This window comes from Cydia fagiglandana, chromosome Z (assembly GCF_963556715.1).
Source record: "Cydia fagiglandana chromosome Z, ilCydFagi1.1, whole genome shotgun sequence".
NCBI lineage: Eukaryota > Metazoa > Arthropoda > Insecta > Lepidoptera > Tortricidae > Cydia > Cydia fagiglandana.
The window spans coordinates 29,005,317-29,030,960 of NC_085959.1; the positions used below are offsets into that span (position 1 = coordinate 29,005,317).

General features: G+C 38.1%; 1 protein-coding gene across 1 annotated transcript in view; it reads right to left on the reverse strand.

Annotated features, from left to right (window-relative positions):
* LOC134678107 (uncharacterized) overlaps window positions 1-19,648 on the reverse strand; it is a 32,173-nt gene extending 12,525 nt beyond the window's left edge. Inside the window, exons 1-11 of the mRNA XM_063536556.1 lie at window positions 19,495-19,648; window positions 18,814-18,887; window positions 18,089-18,274; window positions 17,619-17,652; window positions 15,505-15,862; window positions 13,965-14,114; window positions 10,722-11,105; window positions 7,633-7,811; window positions 6,997-7,128; window positions 5,393-5,535; window positions 3,860-3,968 (exon numbers count right to left, since the gene is read on the reverse strand). Coding sequence (XP_063392626.1) covers window positions 3,860-3,968; window positions 5,393-5,535; window positions 6,997-7,128; window positions 7,633-7,811; window positions 10,722-11,105; window positions 13,965-14,114; window positions 15,505-15,862; window positions 17,619-17,652; window positions 18,089-18,274; window positions 18,814-18,887; window positions 19,495-19,501 — 1,756 coding nt within the window. The 5' untranslated portion in view covers window positions 19,502-19,648. The remainder of the gene's footprint in view (window positions 1-3,859; window positions 3,969-5,392; window positions 5,536-6,996; window positions 7,129-7,632; window positions 7,812-10,721; window positions 11,106-13,964; window positions 14,115-15,504; window positions 15,863-17,618; window positions 17,653-18,088; window positions 18,275-18,813; window positions 18,888-19,494) is intronic.
* Between the last annotated feature and the right edge of the window lie 5,996 nt (window positions 19,649-25,644).

Here is a 25,644-nt window from a genome sequence, read left to right on the forward strand (position 1 = left end):
GTATACACAACAATTGATAGACTTATCTATGTTTAATTTATAACCAGCCATTATAATATCAGTCAGTTTTTATAATGAGGATTAATATTGAATAAAGTATGTCCGCTTAGTAAATTGAACAGTCCTTATGTATCTTTCATAAGTAAAAAATATTTTCTATTTTCAAAATACAAAATCCTTTATAGTAGGTAGGTAATGTAGGTAGGAGTTACAATCCTGGCAACTCTCTCATTCTTTTAACATGGAACTGTTTAATCTGTTTAGTAACGTCGCACATGACCACAAGCGTAGCGAGTGGTTAAAAAAGTGGAATCTTGAGTGTTGCGAGGGATTGAAGGCACGAGAGGAAAACAAACTTTTCTGCCCTGGTGAAACACAAACGAGACGTTTTCATCACACTAACGAGAGGCATTATACTAGCTGTAAAACATTACAAATTAATGCTTTAAAAGTTGGCCGTTAAATAAAAACCGGGCAAGTGCGAGTCGGACTCGCGCACGAAGGGTTCCGTACCATAATGCAAAAAAAAAAACAAAAAAAGCAAAAAGAAAACGGTCACCCATCCAAGTACTGACCCCTCCCGACGTTGCTTAACTTTGGTCAAAAATCACGTTTGTTGTATGGGAGCCCCATTTAAATCTTTATTTTATTCTGTTTTTAGTATTTGTTGTTATAGCGGCAACAGAAATACATCATCTGTGAAAATTTCAACTGTCTAGCTATCACGGTTCGTGATATACAGCCTGGTGACAGACGGACGGACGGACGGACGGACGGACGGACGGACGGACGGACAGACGGACAGACGGACGGACGGACGGACGGACGGACGGACGGACAGCGAAGTCTTAGTAATAGGGTCCCGTTTTACTCTTTGGGTACGGAACCCTAAAAACCATCATCCATACCTACAACATCCTACCGGTAAATATGAGCAAACAACTAGAAATTTGCACTTTAGATAGAGGATTGATTTCAAAGAATAAAGAGAGTCTCTTCAACTCGGAAATTCCGAGTAATACTTTTTAATTCAGACTAGGTATTCACTACTCGGAGTACCTTTTATCGCAAAGTATTTGTATTTTTAAAAAGTATTTTGAAAATACCTGTTTCGTATTTTGTATTTAAATACAAATTCAAAAACTATTTTGTATTTTGCATTTGAAATAGTATTATCAAGGAAGTATTTGTATTTTTAACCGACTTCCAAATCCCAAAGGTTATCGAGTCGGTTGTGTTTTTTTTTTTTATGTTTGTTACTCCTTATCTCCGTCATTACTGGACCGATTTTGAAAATTCTTTTTTTGTTTGTATGTATATGCATACAGATTGGTCCCGTTTTTGTCAAAATCCAGTTCTGATGATGGGATCCATGAGGAATCGACGGAACTCCTCAAATCTTAAAGGCATACATTTAGTGATGTTTATGTTTTTATCAACAAATCAAGCATATACATTAAAAAACGTGACATTTGATGAAGTGGAACTGCTGATGATGATCAGAACGGAACTCTTCAACGACGCATAGTTCACGTTTGGCGATTTGTCCTCTTCGTTATGTTTGTTAAGCAAGTTTAGTTTTTAAGCCACATTTTTGTCAAGCTTGAGTTCTGATGATGGGATCCATGAGGAATCGAGGGAACTCCTCAAATCTTAAAGGCATGCGTATAGAGATTTTTGTATTTTCATCAGAAAACCAAGCATTTTCATTAAAAACTGTCGCATTTGATGAAGTGGAACTGCTGATGATGATCAGAACGGAACTCTTCAACGACGCATAGTTCACGTTTGGCGATTTGTCCTCTTCGTTATGTTTGTTAAGCAAGTTTAGTTTTTAAGCCACATTTCTGTCAAGCTCGAATTCTGCTGATGGGATCCATAAGGAAGCGAGGGAACTCCTCAAATCTTAAAGGCATACGTATAGAATTTTCTCATCATAAAATCAAGCATTTACATTAAAAACTGTCGCATTTGATGAAGTGGAACTGCTGATGATGATCAGAACAGAACTCTTCAACGACGCATAGCACACGTTTGGTGATTTCGAATTTCGATTTTGACTTGGACTGGGACCCGGACTCGTACCCGGATCCGGTTCGGACCCGAACCTGGACTTGGACTCGGACTCGGACCCGGACTCGGACCTGGACTCGGACTCAGACTCAGAGACCCGGACCTTGACCCGGAAAACCACTATGATACCTAAACTAAATAAACCGCTATGATTACCTACCATAAAATGTAGGCATAAAGTATGATGATGCCAAACCCCTCCCGCTCAAACCCCCGTACACCGCACCGCATGCGCCGTTAAGTGGGTTAGGTTAGGTTAGGTTTGAACTGCGATCCTCACAGAACTGAACTGCTATCAGAGAAGTGGGTTAGGCTAGAACTACGACCCTTACGGAAACGAAATGCTACTAGAAAGTACTGGTTTTACTTCCTTTTCTACATAGTGCACCATTTACCATAATCTTTCACCGGGCCCCATAGAAGTCGGGTTTTTTTTAGGGATGTAACGATACATGATTTTGCCGATACGATACCGATACCGATTTTTCAAGTAAATAATCGGCGATACCGATACAGATACCGATATCAATGGCATAGTAGTTAGCTAAAGATATAACAAATAAGGAATTATATACTTATTATGCATAAAACATACATATGTATTAATAGACACTCGAATTTGTGAAGTGTGCAAAAACTGTAAAACTAATAAAGAAAAATGCCAAATCAAAATCAAAGAAAACATTTATTTAGGGGTAACCACCAAGCAATTAATGCAAAAGTTAATCCAAATCAGTAATTATAGTTCACTTTAGGTAGTTTTTACCCGACTACGTCAACGCAAAAGGAGGGTTATTTGTTATGGAAACAAAGTGTATTCAAATTATTAGCAGCGTCATTTGTTTTTGCGCGCTTTTCAAACTGTAACATCGGCTGAATTTAAATCGGCGATGCCGATATATCGGTCTGCCGATTATATCGGCCGATATATCGTATCGGTATCGGTATCGTTACATCCCTAGTTTTTTTCTTAAAAATTATGTATTTTATAGTTATTTGTTTTACAAGGGGGCAAAGTTGTTGTTTAACTGCACGTGCTAATATTGATACCCGAGCAAGCGAAAGATTCCAAAATTGAACCACGAGCGTAGCGAGTGGTTCGAAAAATGGAATCTTGAGCGTTGCGAGGGTTTCAAAGCACGAGGGTTAAACAAAATTTGCCCCCGAGTGAAACACAAAATTTTTCACCACACCAACCTGAAGCAAATATTAAATGTAAAATATCAAATAAAATCAAACCAAATCAAATACAAATGAATGTTATTAAATATTTATCATCCAAAATCATCATTTAAAAGTCATTTCTACCAGCAAACATAAGAAACCAACTCAAAATTTGCATTTGATTACTTTGTCTCACATGTGAATAAAATGCAACTTTGCTATCAGTTTTTGAAGTGCAAAGTAAGCCTTTCCGAGCTGGTGTGGTGAAAAGTATTTTTCACATCTCTGGTCCATATTATGTATACTTTATTATGAAATATGTTTGCAATAAATACTTTTGATTTTGATTATGATTTAGAAAAGGCTTTTAGCCTTTTAGGCGTCAAGAGATGAGGCGAGCCCTAAAAAAAGAGCTAACAGGGCTCGAGTCGTTAGGGACACTAGTTTTCCCACCAACTATTTTATCGCTATTTCAAAGTTCTCAGTAATTGAAATGTAAAACTAAGTGCGTTTCCACCAGAGATGTACGATGATGGATAGCGAGGGATGTGTTTGTTAATAACCAATAGAAAACCGCGCACATCTCTGGTGGGAACGCAGCCTAATCATGTACTGAATGTACCTTCCAAATCTTTTGCCAAATTAGGTGACAGCTTGAGTACGGCGATGTCTTCATGGAGAGCTCCAACTTGACGCATTAGGTGATCAAGTTGGTCTTGGAAATTATTCAACTGCAGGAAAGACATTCAGGAGTTTTAGTAAAGTTCCTGAGCATTCCTACTTGCCAATCCCATCGCACTAATCAAGATTTGCTACGCTATAAATACACATAAGGGGTCATCCATTAATTACGTCACACGTTTAGGGGGAGGGAGGGGTCAAGAAAATGTGACATATTGTGACATGGGGGAGGGGGGAGACACAAACTTTGTGACGTCACTTTAACTTCATCAGTAACCGAAAATTTATTTAAATTATTTTGTTCGCTGCACATTTAAATAACAAGTTTTTAAAACGAAAATAGTTTTTAATAGTTTAATTTTCTTTCCTAAGCAGTTTTGGATTACAAAATTACTAATATTTATATCGCAAAAATATTTTGATAAAATATTAATAATACTTAGGTACTTACTTAATTCGATTTGGCGATTTCGTAGAAAAAATGTGACGTCACACTAGGGGGGGAGGGGTTTGCCAAATGTGACCAAGTGTGACAAGGGGGGGGAGGGGTCAAAAAACCTAGAAATTGGTGTGACGTAATTAATGGATGACCCCTAACAATCCTAACAAGTGGCAAATGGTTATCAAATGGCAGTAAAATGTTTTAAAATAAGTAGGTACTTATCAGTAGGTATTCTAAAAAAAAACCGGCCAAGTGCGAGTCAGACTCGCGTTCCAAGGGTTCCGTATATTACTAAATTTTTAACAATATATTTTTTTATATATATGTGAAACGCGAGTGAATTGCCTTTATAAAACTCGTAGGGGTCGGATCAAAAACTAAGTAATTGGTCCGACTCACGCTTGACTACATATTTCTAGTAGGTTTTCCTGTCATCTATAGGTAAAGACCTATTTTATGTATTTTTTTCAAAATTTTAGACCCAGTAGTTTCGGAGATAAAGGGGGGGGGGAGATTTTAACATTGAGCTCTTTCATTTGATATGTAACACGATATAGTTTGAAAAACTTTATTTTTTGATTTTCTCATTACCCCCCCAAAGTGGCCCCCATGTTTAAAATTCATTTGTTTACGTTACATGTCCGTCTTTGGGTCACAAACTTACATATGTGTACCAAATTTCAACTTAATTGGTCCAGTAGTTTCGGAGAAAATAGGCTGTGACAGACGGACAGACAGACAGACAGACGCACGAGTGATCCTATAAGGGTTCCGTTTTTTTCCTTTTGAGGCACGGAACCCTTAAAAAGATATCGTATTCAAAATACAACGTTTGATTGAAGTAGAACCAGAGTGAATGAGTCAATTGGCGTCTTTACGTTGTTTTCGTTGACGGAGGGCGGACTACGATCATTGTGCAAGATCGAGCTACGTACTTACCTACACTTACCGCTGCACCATTATACAAAGTTTCAATGGCGATGGCGTTCCGAAGTGCAGAGGACGCGACGCTTCATATGTTGAATGACTTACCTGATCCCCTGTGGTTCCCTTGTCCTTGCCCATGCTCTCGCAGCATTCCTTGATGCGACGCTCGAGCAGCGCCAGACGGTCTGTGAAGGCCGACACTCCCGTGGACCCACGCGACGTCGGCGTACTGGGGGCTGGAATAGTCCCTAAAACAAAGCACAGTAAACTGATGCTCAGAGTAGTATTAGTAAGAGTAATAGTCAGAGTAATTGGCACGTACCAGGGGGCCGATTTTTGAATTCCGATCGGTCAATTTCGGCACTCGAAAATCCGTGGAAAACGGAGAAATGCTAATTTTTGAAATACGAACGATAGAAATTCGGAATTGAGTGGTATTGAGCACTCGTTTTCAATTCTATTAGTACAATTTAATTGCCCAGTAGTGGAGATATTATTTAACGAAATACACGAAATTGAGAGGTCGAAATTCAAAAATCGGCCCCCAGGTAGCGAAATATATAGATATACAGCAGGGATGTAACGGATGTGGATTTTATCGGATCCGAAAACGAAACAGATGTTTACAATTTAGTTTAACGGAACCGAAAACGGAAACGGAAACTGAACCGTAACGGAACCGGAACCAGAAACAGAGCCTGAGTGATAGGTGGACGAGATGTTAAGGGTAGGTCTATTAAAAACAAGAATTCCAAATATTAATCAGCCTTTATTACGCAGTAAAAAAACTTTGACCGTCTAGATACTCTAGATACTCTTGATGATCGGCGCTGACTTTTGGGTTAGCATTATGCTGAGGTGGGACCATTTCGCGGTAAACTATTTATTTATTTTATGTTTAACTTTCTTTGTTGTTGTTCTGTACTTGTGTATGTTATAGTTTATCACAAATAAATGCGATGATAAATGCGAAATGCGATGAGATGTTATAACCCCACTAACTTCATCAAAATAGTTCCAAATCGAACTTGATTTCGCGTTCATTGTGCGTTTTTTTACACACTAACATTCACCACACACACTACACACAGTCCGCCTTGGTGCATCAATGTCATAGTGTCAAAAAACTGTTTGAAGCCCAGTATGTATAAGTTACTCCATGGTTTACTAAACCAATTAGTGTTGCACTCTGGCGGCAGAACATTGCAGTAATACTCCCTATTGAAATTGCATTAACGTTTAACGGCCCCTGTACACATAATGGGCCAGCACCGGCCAGTCCAAGGGACGCAGGTAGCATTAGATAGCAATATCACTTGCTCCCTCTAACGCATAAATGGGTCCCCCAGATTGACCCATTGTGTACAGGGACCTTTATGCTTTAAACAGTTCCATATGAGCCTATATCGAACCAAGCAGTAAAGTTTACTGTTAATAGTACGTTACGTACGAACGAACAAACATGAGTTAATATTGCAATAGCAATCAATCTTAATGAAATTATTTTAATGTGTGCTCGATAGATCTTTTTTTTCAGTGAAGTATTACGTATGCGCGGTGGGCTGTCTCTACTTACATATTTATCTGGTAGACCCTGCTCTACCAGAGATCTGTATGTTCTGCTTTCATGCAGGTCATGCAGGGGTCTGTTGGTAAAATCTAGAAATAAATAGTAAAAATGCCTTAAAATACTGAATTCAATAGATTACCCTGCGTGGTGGTTGGTGGTGGATATGCTGATACTGGTGGTGGTAATACAGACGGCGTACGACGCGGGGGAAGCAGCTCTTCTATAGGGACAGTCGGAGGCGGTGGCGGCAGTGTTATTTGACTCTCTGGATCTGTCCACATATTTATTACATGAATACAGAAGATAAGCCAGCTAGTTGTCAAAATTTACCATATAGCACAAGTAGCGCACGTTACGTTATACATTATTTATCGTATTAAGTTTTTTCAGTTCTTAACTTTAGTATATAATTGAACATTTCGTAAAAAATTTCATTCACTGAACATATCACCACTATATAGTACTAGGTACATGGTGTTGCTTACAATATGGCTCAAACCAAGGCCATGATGTGGACCTTAATATTAACGACCTATTGTGACTTTCATATACATAATATATGTTCAGCGAAGATTAATAGTGCTAAGCTAATTTTAGAAACTTATTTAAGTAAGTCATTGCCCTTTAAAAATAAAATGTCGGCAAATTAATAGTACCTACCTATCCATTAATTTACGCTGTTGGTACATGGGGGTCAAATCGATATCTTTTACGGTACCATTAGACTAGGTTTTATTCTTACTGAACGTGACAACGACAACAAACAAAATCGCACCTAATTTGGTCTGGAGACTTTGCATGGCATCATAGAAGGTTTTGTTCAGAAGGTCGAGGTCGGCGCGCAGGCGATTCAAATGTTGCAGCACCATATCCCTGTCGTCCGCCACCTCAGCGGCCAGCAAATCCCATGGGTAAGGAGGCCCCAATATCCCACCAATTTGTCCACCTTGCCATCTGTTAAAATACATTAAAAAATTAGTTCCTATAATTGGCTTTCTGGATCTACTACAATTTCTATGTTAGTGTTGGATCTATAAATGAATTGAATAAAAAATAAAATAAAACTCAAGACTATCAACACAGATAAGTCAGATAATACACAGAAAAGCCAATTGAATGTACAGTTGCGTGAATTGTATTCTCTATTCTCTACAGACTGCAGGATAACAGACCGCCGGCTGTAATATTGACAAGCAAGCCAAAACTAAAGCCATGCTTGAATCGAGCTGACACATCTGACACAAGTATTTGAATCTAAAAATAACTATGGAGTCCTTCAATTTTTCAAGAGATTCTGCTTCATTGATAAGGACGTGTGATATACAAGTCGCTGCTATATTAAAGGTTCATTGAACGAATACTGTTAAGCACTAACATTTTAAAGCGTTTTCTACCAATCCTGCCCTAGGCTCCTTATTAATTATTATTACTGTATCACTGTAATCCAAGATAAACACCCTCACCGCCGGGCTAGCACATATTTGGCGTGACAGTATTTAGCCCGCGGGATAGACTACCCGTCCTTCTTTAATCAATACAGTTAGAAAAAAATGGGTAGTCTATCTCGCCAGCGATTTTTTTTTTCATGTCAACCCTATGGTGTGGGATGTCGTTGGATAGGTCTTTCAAAATGAATAGGGGTTTTAGAAGAACATTTTTTAATAAAGTAAATATTTTCGGAAATAATCGCTTTGGAAGAAACAAAATGTGTGTGACAAGTTTTTTATCGTTTCAACTTTATAGTGTGGGATGTCGTTGGATAGGCCTTCCAAAATAAATAGGGGTCTGTAAACAACATTTCTTAATAACGTGAATCATTTCGGAAATAATCGTTTAGAAAGAAAAACAAAAGGTTTTTCCTTCTAACTTTTGAACCATCTGTCCAAAAAATATGGAAAAAATCCTAATAATAGTGCTTAAAAAACTTATTCAAATAAAATTAAAACAAACTTGATCAGTTAAGCCGTTTATGAGTTATCGCTAAACATCTTCCCCTCTTTTTTTATTTAAAGGCCTGGCAACCCTTATTTGAGACCGGATTTCCGCAGGCAACCCTATACCATTGTATTTGCAATAAAATTACCATCATTTTTATGTATAAATTGTAAAATTCAAGCGTCAGACAGATGAGTGCAATTATCGATATATAATCAGAGATGTGACTTATTTGAAATACTTGTATTTAAAATGCAAATACAAAATGCAAAATACCTATTTTGTATTTTGTATTTAAATACCTTTTGAAGAAAACTATTTTGTATTTTATTTGAAATAGTTTTGGGACCTATTTTCTATTTTCAAAATACAAAATACTTTATAGTAGGTAGGTAATGTAGGTAGGAGTTACAATCTCTTCTCTGATGTTACAATCCTGGCAACTCTCTCATTCTTTTAGCATGGAACTGTTGAATCTGTTTTAGTAACGTCGCAAATGACCACAACCGTAGCGAGTGGTTAAAAAAGTGGAATCTTGAGTGTTGCGAGGGTTTCAAGGCACGAGAGGAGAACAAACTTTTCTGCCCTGGTGAAACACAAACGAGACGTTTTCATCACACTAACGAGAGGCATTGGCGGCCGCAGAGGCAAGCAGTGGTGGCCGAGTGGATATGACGTCTGACTTTCAATCTGGAGGTCGCGGGTTCAAATCCTGGCTCGTACCAATGAGTTTTTCGGAACTTATGTACGAAATATCATTTGATATTTACCACTAGCTTTTCGGTGAAGGAAAACATCGTGAGGAAACCTGCATACATCTGCGAAGAAATTCATAGGTATATGTGAAGTCCCCAATCCGCATTGGGCTAGCGTGGGGACTATAGCCCAAGCCCTCTCGCGCATGAGAGGAGGCCTGTATGCTCAGCAGTGGGACGTATATAGGCTGAAATGATGAACGAGAGGCATTATACTAGCTGTAAAACATTACAAATTAATGCTTTAAAAGTTGGCCGTTAAAAACCATCATCCATACCTACATCCTACCGGTTAATATGAGCAAACAACTAGAAAATTTCACTTTAGAGAGAGGATTGATTTCAAAGAATAAAGAGAGTCTTTTCAACTCGGAAATTCCGAGTAATACTTTTTAATTCAGACTAGGTATTCACTACTCAGAGTACCTTTTATCGCAAAGTATGTGTATTTTTAAAAAGTATTTTGAAAATACCTATTTCGTATTTTGTATTTAAATACAAATTCAAAAACTATTTTGTATTTTGCATTTGAAATAGTATTATCAAGGAAGTATTTGTATTTTGTATTATACTTTTTATAAAGTATTTTTCACATCTCTGTATAAAATCACCTCTTTAACACTTCAAACACATAATATTGATCGGAAAAAGATAGGCAATCTATAGTTCGTTTTTTTTAGCATTAGAAAGAACTTCGCAGAAGTAAGCTTGTGGTTCCAAATCCGGCACTTTAAGCGGTAATAATTTGAAGTAAATTATATGTATTGACCATGCTACATTAGATAGTTCAATAATTATTAACAATTAAAGAGCCTGATAAAAACTGCACGCTTGCTTCTGTGGAGTTCTTTCTAATGCTAAAAAAAACGAACTATAGTTGATTTATGTTTTACAAGTTGTATACTTTCCATTGAAACTTATTTCGTTCGTCAGACAAATCAGTGTTTAATTAAAAAAAAATTTTTTTTCAAAAATTGATTAAAAATAGCCTTAACCATATTTCTTTAGGCAACCCTTATCTATGTTCTGGAACATATTTTCTTTTATAAAATATAAGTTAAGACAAGGTCGACCATATATGTGGGATCTTAGACTATTAGGAATATGAGAATGTATAGTACTCGTAGTCAGTTTGTTTTGCATAATAATTATATATTTACAGAAATTCACTGACTGTTCAATTGGCGTTGCCGGCGATGTAGCCTGTGTCCCTGCCGCCGTCCCTGGCGCCGTCCCTGGCGCCGTCCCTGCCGCCATCCCTGCCGCCGTCCCTGCCGCCGTCCCTCCCGCCGTCCCTGGCGCCGTCCCTGGCGCCGTCCCTGGCGCCGTCCCTGGCGCCGTCCCTGCCGCCGTCCCTGGCGCCGTCCCTGCCGCCATCCCTGGCGCCGTCCCTGCCGCCATCCCTGGCGCCGTCCCTGCCGCCGTTCCTGCCGCTGTCCCTGCCGCCGTCCCTGGTGCCGTCCCTGGCGCCGTCCCTGCCGCTGTCCCTGCGGCCGTCCCTGGCGCAGTCAATGGCGCGGTCGCTGGCGCCGTCGCTTCCGCGGTCGCTGGCGCCGCACTGGAATGAAATGAATTTAAATATAATCACATGATAGTAACATCGCAGGTACTCTGAAACTTACTGACAAATACTTAGGGCATACTGAAAATTCATGGACTGGCCACTTAAAAAAAATAAGTCTTTTCATATATCAGAATTCAGAAACTTTCAGTATGGCCTACGTATTTTAATGGTTAGGTACTGGTTAGTCTGAATTCTAATATGTATCAAAACCGGGCAAAAAAAAACAAAAACTAAAAAAACGGTCACCCATCCAAGTACTGACCCCTCCCGACGTTGCTTAACTTTGGTCAAAAATCACGTTTGTTGTATGGGAGCCCCATTTAAATCTTTATTTCATTCTGTTTTTAGTATTTGTTGTTATAGCGGCAACAGAAATACATCATCTGTGAAAATTTCAACTGTCTAGCTATCACGGTTCGTGAGATACAGCCTGGTGACAGACGGACGGACGGACGGACGGACGGACAGCGAAGTCTTAGTAATAGGGTCCCGTTTTACCCTTTGGGTACGGAACCCTAATAAGTATTTAAACGATTTTTCATCACAACACGTGCTTATCGCTTGTGAGTTTGGGATGGTCGGCGATTCTTGTGTCTTCGTGGTATTGAATCTCACTAAATTGTTCCGATCCCATGCCGAAACTCAGGAAGAGTGCTCTCGATATCAGATACAAGCTTTTCATTACTTTCCAGCACCATAGAACGAGGGATATTGACACAGCCTGTATAATACGCATCCCTAGTATTGTCGTCTGCATAGCAATGATTATCATTGATATGCAGCAATAACAGCGTTGGGGATAGCACAGAGCCTAGCGGAATGCCAGCGATAATGTCCACACTATCGGAGCAGCTTCCGTCTACTATACGGCAAAAAGCTAGCGTTCCATTTGTATAGCACAGTCCCTCGAGCAGACTCGATGCCAGACCCGACCGAACTCCTTATAGTCCGTTTTTTTTAGCATTAGAAAGAACTTCGCAGAAGTAAGCTTGTGGTTCCAAATCCGGCACTTTTAGCGGTAATAATTTGAAGTAAATTATATGTATTGACCATGCTACATTAGATAATTCAATAATTATTAACAATTAAAGAGCCTGACATAAACTGCACGCTTTCTTCTGCGGAGTTCTTTCTAATGCTAAAAAAAACGAACTATAGCTATATCCAGCCTGACTAGCTGCCAATGCCTCACCTTGACTCTCGATGGCCAAAACCCAGCGGTACCCACCAGTTGCCGATTAGATCAGGAAGATTAAATATAAAGAGGTCGCATCGTCATTAAGTGACAAAAACGGCCTATTTAAATCTGTATATAGAATAGTGACGTCACCTTATATGCATTTTAATATGACACCATAAGTAATTCATTCAGTCGTTGTACTATTAATTAAATGCCTCTGATTGGAAAGTACTTTAAAAAGCCATAAGCGAGGTGGATAGGGGCTGCAAATCGGCATAGCCTACGGGCGCAAATGTCTAAATCCGACACTGTCGAGCGCCGAACGCAATTTTGACAAAAATCGAAAGAGCCGCGATAATTTCAGTTTCGTTTTAGATTTGGGCGATTATAAGCCTAAAAGACTAGTTTTTGATAGTACCCTTTCAAACCAATTTTAAGGTAGACTAAATTTGCTACAGTACGACACTAGAATGGTCTCTGTACATTTAATAGTTCTCCGAAATAAAGCCTTTTAAAAAATTCAATTTTTACGAACTTGTATTCGTAGGCTAGCGGCATCCCCTGAGACAAAAGTGCATACTCACTGCACTCACTTAGCCTACGAAGTGAATTTCAGAAATTTATAAATTTTGAAAGGCTAATCTCGGAAGCTCCTAGATCTACAGAGACAATTCTAGTTGTAATTCATATTAATTCATATTGTAGTAAATTTAGTTTACTTTAAAAACGACTGAGAAGATACCATCAAAAACTAATCCTTTAGGGGTTATAATCGCCCAGATTTAAACAAAGTCAGAAATTTTGTCATGATTTTTACAAAGTTGCGTTCGGTGCTCGAACTTACAAACTTGGATTATTAATTGGCCCAACAACATAAAAAAAAAACAGAACTACCGGATTTGACGCAAACGCAAAATGTATAACATTAGTGTATTACTTGTTCTTCTTCTTCCTCGCGTTATCCCGGCATTTTGCCACGGCTCATGGGAGCCTCTGTAGAGTGTATTACTTATTGTAAAACAAAAAAAGTAAATGAAAACTAAAGCGAACATGCTATACAAGAGTTATTGCAAGAAGTCTTCTCTTAGTAAAAAGAAGTACCTACCTACAATGCTGCAAAGGTAGGTACTCCCTTAAGCTTATAATGTACATGATACTTCCTAATAGCCCCCATTTAGCCTTTTTTCAGTTTTGACAGTATGGTGACTACGAAATCCTACACTGAGCATGTCCCGATATGGTTTAACTCTAAGACGCTGTAAAAACCTAGGTATATCTACTATACGTGTTCACTCGGTACCTAAAGTCAGTAATTCGTCTCCAGTTACTAATATAACTTGATGACCATGCAGTTTTAATGGCGTTATTAATAAACGCAAGCTTCAAAAAAACAGAAGTTAATTTATGTATTATCTCTTTTTAACAATTACATAAGCCAAAACGACAGATTAAGACAAACGATAGCTAATTGCGGGCTTGTGGTGCGTTTATGAATAAAAGTTTATTAATTTACTATGCTTGATGATGATCAGGCTGAAGACTGTGAAAGTGTCACCATAAAAGTAAAATCTTATGAAAATATGAGATTAATAGTAGCTACTTCCATACAATCTATACTTCGTATCCTCAAGGTCGGTGCAGAAGAATCTACCCGCATAACCACAAGTGATTACCTTATTGCCGGCGGTCTCGCGCTGCCTTCCTTTATCAGGTCTTCGACAAGGGAGCTAAGCTTGGTGAGCCCCGTCTCGGCCGCTTCCAGTCGGGACGACACGTTTAAATTTGTCCACATGTCGGTAATTGCCTTCAAGTTTGTTTGAGACCTGCGCAAAGGAGCCATATATACACGGTGTAACATGAGTAAACCGAATAATTTTAACAGCGTATTCCTGATGATATTTAGAGACAAAAATGTCCTATAAACTTTTTTAATAAACGCCTAGTTTCAGAGATAATATAAATTTAAAAATAAACAAGTTTTTGTTGTTACAAAATTTAAAATGCCTTTTTGATGGTAATGTTGCTGCTATGGGACGTAGTCTAAATATCCTCATTGATAGATGTCAAAAAGTGACAAGTAACACTTTGCAAAAAGAAGATTTTACGAAAATAAAATGTAAAAATCAATTTTAAGTAACAAGTTTACCAATAACATTTATTTTTTATGTAAAAATACATTCAAAAAATTGAAAAAACAAAACAATTTTTTTTAATTTTTTTTGCGAATTTGACCTAAACTCATATTACATTTTTTCCTTCTTTTGACCCCAGAAATGCGTGGTTAAAATTATTCGGTTTCCTCATGTTACACCGTGTATATATGTCTAAATGCTAATTAATAATTACCTCTAGTCTTTGTTCTTTATACACAGTCAGTATCTTGTTGAAATTTCTTGGTCATAAAGCGTTCTCGTCCTCATCGTCTCAAAAGCGAGCGTCATAGGTATAGGTTATAGGTAATCGTATAAGTGTGTGCGTGTAGCAAAAATAACACTGTCAATTTTCAACTAATTAAGTTTTGGCTACGTCTATCATGAGATACATATTTCAAGGCAGATAATATTATTGTATTGTGGCCATTTTTCTGTCCTACGTTCAACCGGCATAAATGCGTCTGGGTTGAAGATTCAAAGCGAATCATATTATGTATAACTATTGAAGCCGTTCCATACTTCGAACAAAGAGGGTTGCAATCTCGGAGTAATTAACAATGGAGCCGCCATTAACAGGCGTTCCCCTCTGTCGAAAATAGGCGGCCAATGGTCAACCACATGTATGGACTGACGTTTATCTGACATGACGTACCTATACATTTGATGTGCCCCTCCCCCGCAAAAAACGGCAGACTATTTTGTACCGAAAATTTTAGACATGGCGTCTCCATTGTTAATTACTCCGAGGTTGCAATACTCGTAAATAGTTCTAAAATGATCCGTTTAGAAGATATCTCTAAACTTTTGGACGCCAAATACCGATATATCCGCACCGCAGGTCCTACGCCAAAGACTGATTAATCGGTCACAGATCACAGAGCAACATAGACCTACGTGCATATGCATAAAGTTCAATTTCAGTTTTGACACTTCGGTGACGTGGCGTCCGAGTGACAGCTTTTGTGTTTGACACGGCGTTGAAAAGGTTAGGTACTACTAATAGACGCATCAGACGCATATATGTGTCCCAAATGACCTTACACCATAACACCATACGAACCTGACTTCCTCTAATATCTTCTCGTTCTTTGGCATACTACCATAAACGCGATCCTTGAGGTCTTGAACAACGTTCTCCAGCAGGTTGAACTTGCTCAATGTCACCAAAGACAGTTTCTCCGAGGACGCCAGCCGCCGGGGCTCTGTGTCCTGCTTAGCCAGTGACTGCTTGTGCTTGCTTTCTGTCCCCTTCACAACTCCTTCCTGCCCTCCAGCCTGTTCAGGTGGGCGTTCTACCTGAACAGGCTCTTGACTATCCGAAGTAGCTTTGCTTATTGTGGATTTCAGTCCGGCGGCGGCGGGCGGCGCTGCTTGGCCTCCTTGCGGCGGCACACTGTGATCCGCCACGGACAAGGGTGCTGCATACCAAAATTAAATATGGGGTCGCAAACAACTGTTAATAGATACCTAATAAATTTGTAATACATTTTCAAATATGGACTTATTTCATGATACTGACGGTAAAAACAATAATAATACTCACAGATTTCCCTTTTGATACGTTCCACTGAAAAATAAATTGATTTATTTTAGAATAGGTAGGGGTTTCATTTAAGGGCCAAACAGATTACTGTGTTACGTCTCTCCTGTAGACATACAAAAGAGTTAAGGGCTATAAAGGTTAATATTCTTATTTAACCCTTATCCACGTGAAAAGGTCCTCCTTTTATTTCTTTAGAGAACTATGATAAAATTATTACTACATGCCCACAAGCTGTTAACTATTGCCCACAGGAGAGAAAACTAGTGTGTTCGCGCGAACTGTACATTTTTCTACAGGAGAGACGTGACACAGTAATCTGTTTGACCCTTAACTTGTTTTCTGTTGCGCCTAGCTTACTTGTTGGGGAGAGGTATTCTAGGCACCTACCTCCCTTGGCACTCATCGTATTTTTTTGTTTTTATATTTCGCAAGTTCTTTTACTTTTGGTTGCTTTTCTGTTCAAAACTCAAAATTTAGAACGTAAAATTGTAATTTGAGGGTATCTACATTTTATTTCCGTAAATATAGAATAAAAGACAATTCAAATGTTTATAATGGGTCAGGTTCCTATTTTTTCAGGCGAGTGTTAACTGAAAATGATAAGTTATAGTACCACCCCGGAAAATATAAATATTAATAAGACAAGGACAAAAACAAAAATCCAGGTAAAATAAACGGCGAAAAAGGGGCTATGGCGATCTTGGCATTGGATGCGAATTCGCGCGGCGCTCCGGTGTGCGAGCGGGATGTCGCTTACACACCTACGCACATAGCGCTCTCAGGTTCTAACTGACAGGCCGATACTGTCCGGCGGACTGTTAATCAGTGGGCCCCTTTAAAAGCAATGAGATGATGTCTTGTAAAAAATATTTACTTCGCTACGATCTGTTTGCTATTCGTCAACATTAAATATCTATATTTAGAAAAAATATTAAGTACTTAATTATACCTAGGTACTTCATTAGAACTTAATTTAAATATGTTTAAGTAAATATCTTATTTACCTACTAAAAGTGTAGACTCAGCAGGAGCTGTGGGAGAAAAAAAAAAGAATAAGTAAGATAAATAAATGTAACTCTTTAAAAACCTAACTTTGACACAACACCGTTTTTAACGTGCTTTACAAAATAAAATATCTGTGAGACCGAGCTTTGCTCGGGAACCATATAAAAACTAGATCGATTTTTCGTCCCCGAAAACCACCATATATCAAATTTCATAGAAATCGTTAGAGCCGTTTCCGAGATCCCCGAAATATAAACATATATAAATTAATTAATAAATATACAACAATTGCTCGTTAAAAGGTTACAATTTAGCAATTTTATCGGTTGTATAACCAAATTTGTCCCCGCTTGAGTCTTTACTATGGGACCAACACCGAAAGCGCGAAAAAAGAATTACCCTCCCATAAACAAGACCGAAGTGATCCCATAAGTGTTCCGTGAACAAAGTTTCGTACGGAACACTAAAAAAATGGACCAGCCAATATGTAAGCCAATTTTTTTTCTGTTATGTTTCTGTGTGTACTTATTTTTTAATCCTTTAATCCGCCAAATACCGCAGCAACCTTAGGCGGCGGCAGGACCGGAAAAAACGATCACAATAAAACTGCGTAAATTATAACTTACGTATAGATGGTTTTACTGTCTTGGGTTTCATAGGCTGAAACAATGGACAAACTAAATAAATAGGTACCTATCTAAAACCTACTTACCAGAAAACTTCAATGTAAAAACCTTTTACGGAAATGGGAGAACATTTAACATGAGAACTGCAGATTATTAAGAAAAATTGAGGTAGGTAGGTACTTATTACTGCAAATTTTATTAGGCCGTACTTACTTTATACTTTGAAGTAACCTAGTTCTTGTATTAAACAGCAATATCAAAAAAAGGCAATACTGCACAGATGCCACAGATACCGGTAATATTTAACTCTTGTAAAAATCCAGGCCAATATCCAGAGAGGAAAATGTCCACAACGTTTTTATGGAAAAATGACAAATGTATCCTCTTAAATATTAGTGTGTACGGTACGTACTCGTATAAAATATAGAATTGCCTACTGGTCCGATCAGATTAATCAGCAAATGAAATACCTGAGCGGCAGTGGTGGCGGTCTCGACGATATACTCGGTGACAGCGACGCTGTGTACGTCCTTGATCGGGCGTATGGCTTGCGGCGCCACGCCGCCGTGCAGCTCCACAGGCTTGTCCAGGGCGTTCAGCTGCTGCGCCAGACAGTGCAGCACGCTGTGCAGCATGCAGAAGTCCACTACTCCAATCTGCATGTCACATGTTGTTACAAGGTGAGTTTATCTGGCCAATACGCTCATATCGCGAATCGTTTCTAAACCGCGCGTGCAATAAACGAGTTTTACAGTCATAGCCGTCTTATAGTATGCTGGTGCCCTTTTGGAAATTAAAGAAAGCGAATCATACTAACATGTTTCTACTATGATCTCTATTTATTATGGGTAATCAAATATACTGTGACTAGTGTGACTATATGTAGTGGGTGAGGTGTTCAAAATGATCTTGACGCGACTTTATTGTAAAGAGAATAAGAGCGCGTCAAGGTAATTTTGAACAGGTGTTCAAAAGTGTCCGCTTAGCAACTTCTGCTGCTGACTGTAGGTAATTTGTTTACGGCATAGGACGACTCGCGCACAGTAAAGTTTATACACAGAAGTACCTTAAATAGGAATGAATGATGAGAAAAAACTGGAAAAGTTCTATACACGAGTTTTAAGTAAAAAAAGAAAGAGTTCCTACTCGTAGGTACCTCTTGTTACTAGTCAGTTAGTGCATGGTTCGTGCTTACCTCCGGCGTGCCGATTGCCAGGTCGATCATGGACCGGATGTCCGTTAGAACCGAAGCACCTGTGCTTGTGGAACCTGCACCAGAAACCAGGCGAATAAATCCGTACACGGCGGGAAGAAGTTGATAACTAGAGATATTCTACCGAAGAAATTTGAACTCTAAATAAAATCACTTAAGGTTCAAATTTATTCCATTTTTTGCCGACCAGAAATCAACTTCTTCCCGCCGTGTACGGAAATATTTCCTGGAGACCGATTGTTCTAGCGTAAACTCTACCAAACTACCTAATAATTATATGATTTTTTTAGCCTATTTGTTTGAAATATTATATATAATTTAAATTGTTTAGTCGCACCTGCACGTCATTTGAAGAATGACCTAGAGCTAGGCTTTCGTTATATCTATAACGAAACCTATTGACGATTTATTTCACTTCACAGTAGGTAGTTAAGTAGTACTTCCGGAATTTTGGGAATAAAAACATTACTTAATCTGATGTCTTTATGAATGAGTAGGCGTTCATCAGTCCAATTATGAAAATCAGCTAATATCATTTCCTAGTTTCCGGAAATGTTTAGAAAGATGAAAATAAAGACTACTTATGAATGATAATAAAAAAATTGTGCAGTATCACAACTTGTTAGGTACGGTATACTAATCTTAATTATTGATGTAACTCACCTGCCATATTCAGTTTACCGTAAACATATGTTAGTTAACGAATAATTACAAACGTAAGCTATTGCTTATAGTTTTATACGAAAAACGAAAACTGATCTAAAATATTTCATAGAATATATAAATCAAATGTATACATCGTTATTTACTACGACGAAATCCATTACTTTGATTTTGACATAAACATTTTTTTAGAATGACATTTATGTCTAATACTGGTGTGCCAGAATTTATTGGTAGGTGACTATAATTAGTCTGTATATCCCAATTCGGAAGCCGGTTTTGCTCGAAGTGGAAAACCGTCAACTGCCTCACTCATAAAAAATATAAAAACCGGTCAAGTGCGAGTCGAACTCGCGTCTCAAGGGTTCCGTACTGCACTCATTTTAGAACACGCGAATAAAGCGAAGTTCGTACATTCAACTTGGATCACACGGCTGTTCTTAAGTGAGCAATCATTCCTTCCATGTTTTTAAGTGAGCTATCAGAGGATAAATAGGTAGTTAGTTATGCAATAACTTAAGTAAATTTGTTCTAATTTAACCAAAACATTGTTCGAGGATTCGCGTATCTCTGTTATTCCAATATAGCAGATATACGTCTGACACGGTAGTTCGGCGTTCTCATTTAGCTACTTAAACCAATTATTTATTCTATGTTTGAGTACTAAACTCCTACAACACCTTACGTGGAGGCACACATCTCTCGGATGCTCCAAGCCTACCACCCCACGCAGAGCTTGGCCTTCGACTAGCTGTCCACGCCACGTTTCACGTAAACAATTGCGGTTGTGGCTCTGATATAGCCTACCCACAATTTTTATTCTCAAGTCCGACTCACGCTTGACTGCAGACTTCTTATAGGTTTTCCAGTAATTTATAGGTAAAAACCGGGCAAGTGCGAGTCGGACTCGCGCACGAAGGGTTCCGTACCATAATGAAAAAAAAAGCAAAAAAAAACGGTCACCCATCCAAGTACTGACCACGCCCGACGTTGCTTAACTTTGGTAAAAAATCACGTTTGTTGTATGGGAGCCCCATTTAAATCTTTATTTTATTCTGTTTTTAGTAATTTGTTGTTATAGCGGCAACAGAAATACATCATCTGTGAAAATTTCAACTGTCTAGCTATCATGGTTCGTGAGATACAGCCTGGTGACAGACAGACGGACGGACGGACGGACGGATGGACGGACGGACGGACAGCGAAGTCTTAGTAATAGGGTCCCGTTTTACCCTTTGGGTACGGAACCCTAAAAACTATATTATGTGTTATGTTTTTTCAAAATTTACGCCCAGTAGTTTCAGATGATTGCACACTTAATACGATTTTTGAATTTCGACCGCTCGTTTTCGTCACTCGAAAATCTGTGGAAAACGGCGAATGCTAATTTTTGAAATACGAGCGATGGAAATTTGGAATCTATTGGTATTGAACACTTGATTTCAATTCTATTAGTAGATTTTAAATGCCTAGTAGTGGAGATATTATTTAAAGAAATACACGAAATCGAGTGGTCGAAATTCAAAAATCGACCCCCAGTTCTTTAAAACTATCCCGGAGGGGCGGATATGATTCAAGCTGGGTAGAAGAAAACCCAGACGCAGCTTTTTAGAACAAGTGGAAGAAAATGTAGGGGTCGTGTCGAATCAAAAAGTCCAAGAGCTGGCAAGATAGGGAAAGCTGGAAGATACTCCACCGACAAAAGAAGATCTATTAAGTTAATGATGATGAGTTTCAGCACTTGTACTTATTTTGTTCCGTGTTTGAGCGTGATTGAGCGCCTTTCAAAAAGCCTCTGACGACGCTTCGGGCCTCCAGCCATATGCTTAGCTCGGCCTTTGGCCTTCGCAATAGCTGTCCACACCCCGTTTTACGTAAACCATTATGTATATTTACATTATTATATTACGGCTGCGTCCCTAAAACAGCCCACCCACATTTTTTTTCTTAATCCCGACTCACGCTTGACTACACGTTTCTAATAGGTTTTCCTGTCATCTATAGGCAAAGAACTATTTTGTGCATTTTTTTCAAAATTTTTGACCCAGTACTTTCGGAGATAAAGGGGAGGGGGGAAATTGTCATTTTTTGCCTATTTTCTTGAATAACTTCTAAACTGTTTATTCTAAAATTATAAAAAAAATATATTTGAGATCCTTAAAATAAGCCCTTTCATTTAATATGTAACACGATATGGTTTGTAAAACTTTGTTTTTTAAGTTTGACATTTTCCCCCCAAAAGTGCCCCCTATGTACAAAATCCTTTTATTTTCATAACATGTCCGTCTTTGGGTTAAAGACTTGCATATGTGTACCAAATTTCACCTTAATTGATCCAGTAGTTTTGGAGAAAATAGGCTGTGACAGACGGACAGACAGACGCACGAGTGATCCTATAAGGCAGTGGTTCCTAACCTTTTCAGTCCGGTCACCCCTATGACTAACTAAGGAACCTGATTTTACCCCTCCTCCCAATGGTAATAAAAAATAAAACGTGTACGTTTGTTGTATTGTTATATTAGGTTAGCTTATTACCCCCGTAAAATACCAGTTTTACCCCCACGGGGGTAATTACCCCCAGGTTAAGAACCACTGCTATAAGGGTTCCGTTTTTTCCTTTTGAGGTACGGAACCCTAAAAATGATCTCCATATAAATTTTCTACCCCTTTTTCGCCAGCTTAGGGGATGAATTTTCTAAGCCGCTGAAATTAGTTTTCTTGTTTTTTAGTTATATAAATACCTTTTTACAAAGTTTCGAGTTCCTAGCTTAAAATAAAACTAGAACCCCATACAAATGGAGATGGGCTGGCCACGTTCCCAGACTTCAGGACGAGAGCTGAACCTTACAAGCGAAGCGACAGCCTGGAAAGATCCAGACGGGAATAGAAAAAGAAGACAGCCATTGGTACGCTGGGCTGACGAAGCAGTTTAGGTGCCGGGACCAGTCCCCTGTTTATCAAAAGCTTGTGACTTGTAATACATGTCTTCCACATGTATTACAAGTCACAAGCTTGCAAAAAAGGCTTGCAAAAAAGGGCTTCCACTTGTAGAATTACAAGTTACAAGCTTTTGATAAACAGGGCACTGTTATTTATAATATACTCGTAAGTTATAGGTTATTAATGTGTGGTGACGGTATAATTAGGATTGTTCATTTTTTTTCAAATGTTCTATTTCGAAAACCATTTCGAGATATAAGGTTTTTAAACAGTTTCCGACATTTGCTGCGATATAATAATTGAGGATTGAAGATATTTCAACAAATATCCTTATGACCTTAGTTTGACCTTCTCCTGGGCTGAATGTAAAGTCATTGCATAATAAAAGTTATCGAACCATAGTAAATCCGTCACTCACGTATTGTCAAAGTTATCATTGTCATCGATTGTCATAACAAAATTTTTCAGTTAAACCGCTGCGCTTGTTTGTTACAATTTGATTTATAATTAATACCTAAACAGTAGATTTCATTGCTTAATAATATATCAAAAACCTTGTTCCTATGTGTGGGAATGATTCACAAAAATAATAGTTCGAATCCACGAAGACCTACGACGTGAAAGATGGTGCCGTGAATTAAACTTGGAATACCTACCTACTTCACGTGTTACACACAGTATTGCTGTGAGAATCACGTCGATGTAAGTATAAAATTAATATTAATTTACTACAATTAAGGATTTTAAAGCTCACTTTATTGGTAGGGTCGTGGTATCTATTTATTTTCTGTGGTAATGTAGCCAGAGTATCTAAAGGCAAACCGTTAAACAGAGATGGTGCCTACTAGAAATAAGGAATATACAAGAATACATAGCCATACTCAAAATTCAGCCTGAAACTGCTTTAAAAAGATATAATTTCTAATTTCCAGGTACATGTTGCAGTTCAAGCTGCTGATATCATGGTGGACAAGACTTAATAAAGTTGTGAATAATAAAACATGTTTTTGTTTACCTACTTTTTTATTAATTTGGGAAATATGTTATATATGTTTCATGTTCTGCACGAGCATCTGACAATGATGGCTTCTTGTTGACCATCCAGAAGAGAAGTGTATGGTTTGTTATTTACTCTGTTCCCAGGCATTATTTACGGTCGTAAAGTATTATGACGATTAATAATTAATATGACGTTCGTTTCAATACAAAATGCTCAACTTTGTTCTGGGCCCAAGTGCAGTTACATATCTCACAGCTGTATCTAAATAGGAATCACGTTGACCTGAAATAATAGGATATAATTAGCAAAATTGGCATGTTCCTAATATAGTAGTATAAGTATGTAGTACAATATCCAAACAATGGTGACAAGCCGGCAGAAAGCACCCACTGGGTGCTAAGCTACCATTAGCAATGGACGCTTGTAACGATTTTATGAATCCAATCTTCTTACAAATCGAATCAGTTAAAATATATATGATGTAGGTAACTTACATTTGTATTTTTGCTCCCTTGATTTCAGCCAAGTTATGGTTGGAGTTGGATGCTATATGGATACATACTCCAATAAAACTAAGTTATATTATATAACTTAGGCAGATTTCTGGAATCAGCTTTCTCAAATTTATAGCGTAGGTATTTTGAAATTAATGATTCAAAATAAACGAGTTTTCCATTCCAGACGATTGTTATTTATAGAAACTCGTGACACTGACATTGTCGACAGGTGACATTACAATCAATTGACAGTGACAACTATTTTTTTAATGCTTGTTGTTGCTTGTGCATCATCCTAATCAGCCGACGACATGTAATTTACGAGAAGTCGTATCTCATATTTTCAATAAATTATAAATATTCAACCGAGCCACGAATTACTAAATCATTCAAATTGGTATCTTAAATTAACCTATATTTTCAGAAAATAAAATAAAAATGGGGGTCTAAAAAAAATGAACAATCCTAATTACAAGTAGGTACAATGTGATTACATAATAATCATAATTTTTAGATTATTAAAATATAAGTTACATAAGGGTTAGGAGCAAATAACAAATTCTATGTATGAGTACAAAATTTATAATGCTCCTAAAGTCCTAACTCTATGTATACCTAATAGTTAATACTTAATTAAAAAAAAACAAATGAAAGGAAAGGGCATAGCACAGCAGGCTGTGGTTGATGGTGTTGAACGGTTACATATCAGAATACCGAAAATCGATTTACCTAATGTTGAATCACCTATGCTCGTTTGACCTATTTTTTTAAATACCTAATGATCAATTAACCTAAGCTCATAACACCTAATGTCTTCCACATGTATTACAAGTCACAAGCTTGCAAAAAAGGCTTGCAAAAAAGGGCTTCCACTTGTAGAATTACAAGTTACAAGCTTTTGATAAACAGGGCACTGTTATTTATAATATACTCGTAAGTTATAGGTTATTAATGTGTGGTGACGGTATAATTACAAGTAGGTACAATGTGATTACCCCCATAATCCATTTAATCTAGATAAAGGTTTGATGGGATGGGTTTACCCTCCCAGACAAAGTTCAACGGTATTAAATATCCACGCGGACAGTGTGCCAAAAATATGTAAACACGGAATAGCAATAACCCTTAAATTACAGTAGTGGGCAAGTGTGCCCAAGTGTTTTTGGAAGTTTGTCCATGTCGATATTTAATAAATACTGTACAAATACAAAAAAAATATTTTAAACAGATTGAATTAACCTTCCATGCAAAACGAAATCATTGCATCGAGAGATGTGAAAACTCTATGAATAGAGGATATCCTTTAATAGGATTTAAGAGTGGCGAGCGGTTTGCGGGTGCTTTGAGTTTATTTTAAGCCTCGCGGTGCTGAGTGCTTTGCCATGTCGTGACGCCACCTCCCCGGCCGCGCCGCCGCTGCCGCCGCACCGCCTCGCCTCAGTGTTGCCTCGCTACGCTGGCCTAGCCACCTCCTGCCTCGTTCTGCAGATATGGTTGTTCCTACAGCTCAGAGGTCGGATAACTTACTCTACTACTATTAACTCGTCTGTCGTACAAAATATCCATAAAATCGAATAATTAGTACCTACTCAAGAATATTTTAAGACAAGTGAAATATATAAAAATATTTCAATGCCGTTTTTCCTTTTTATAAAATAATGTTTTTTAAGTTTAATGAGTCAACTTAATAACGTTGTACATGTTAAGGCACTT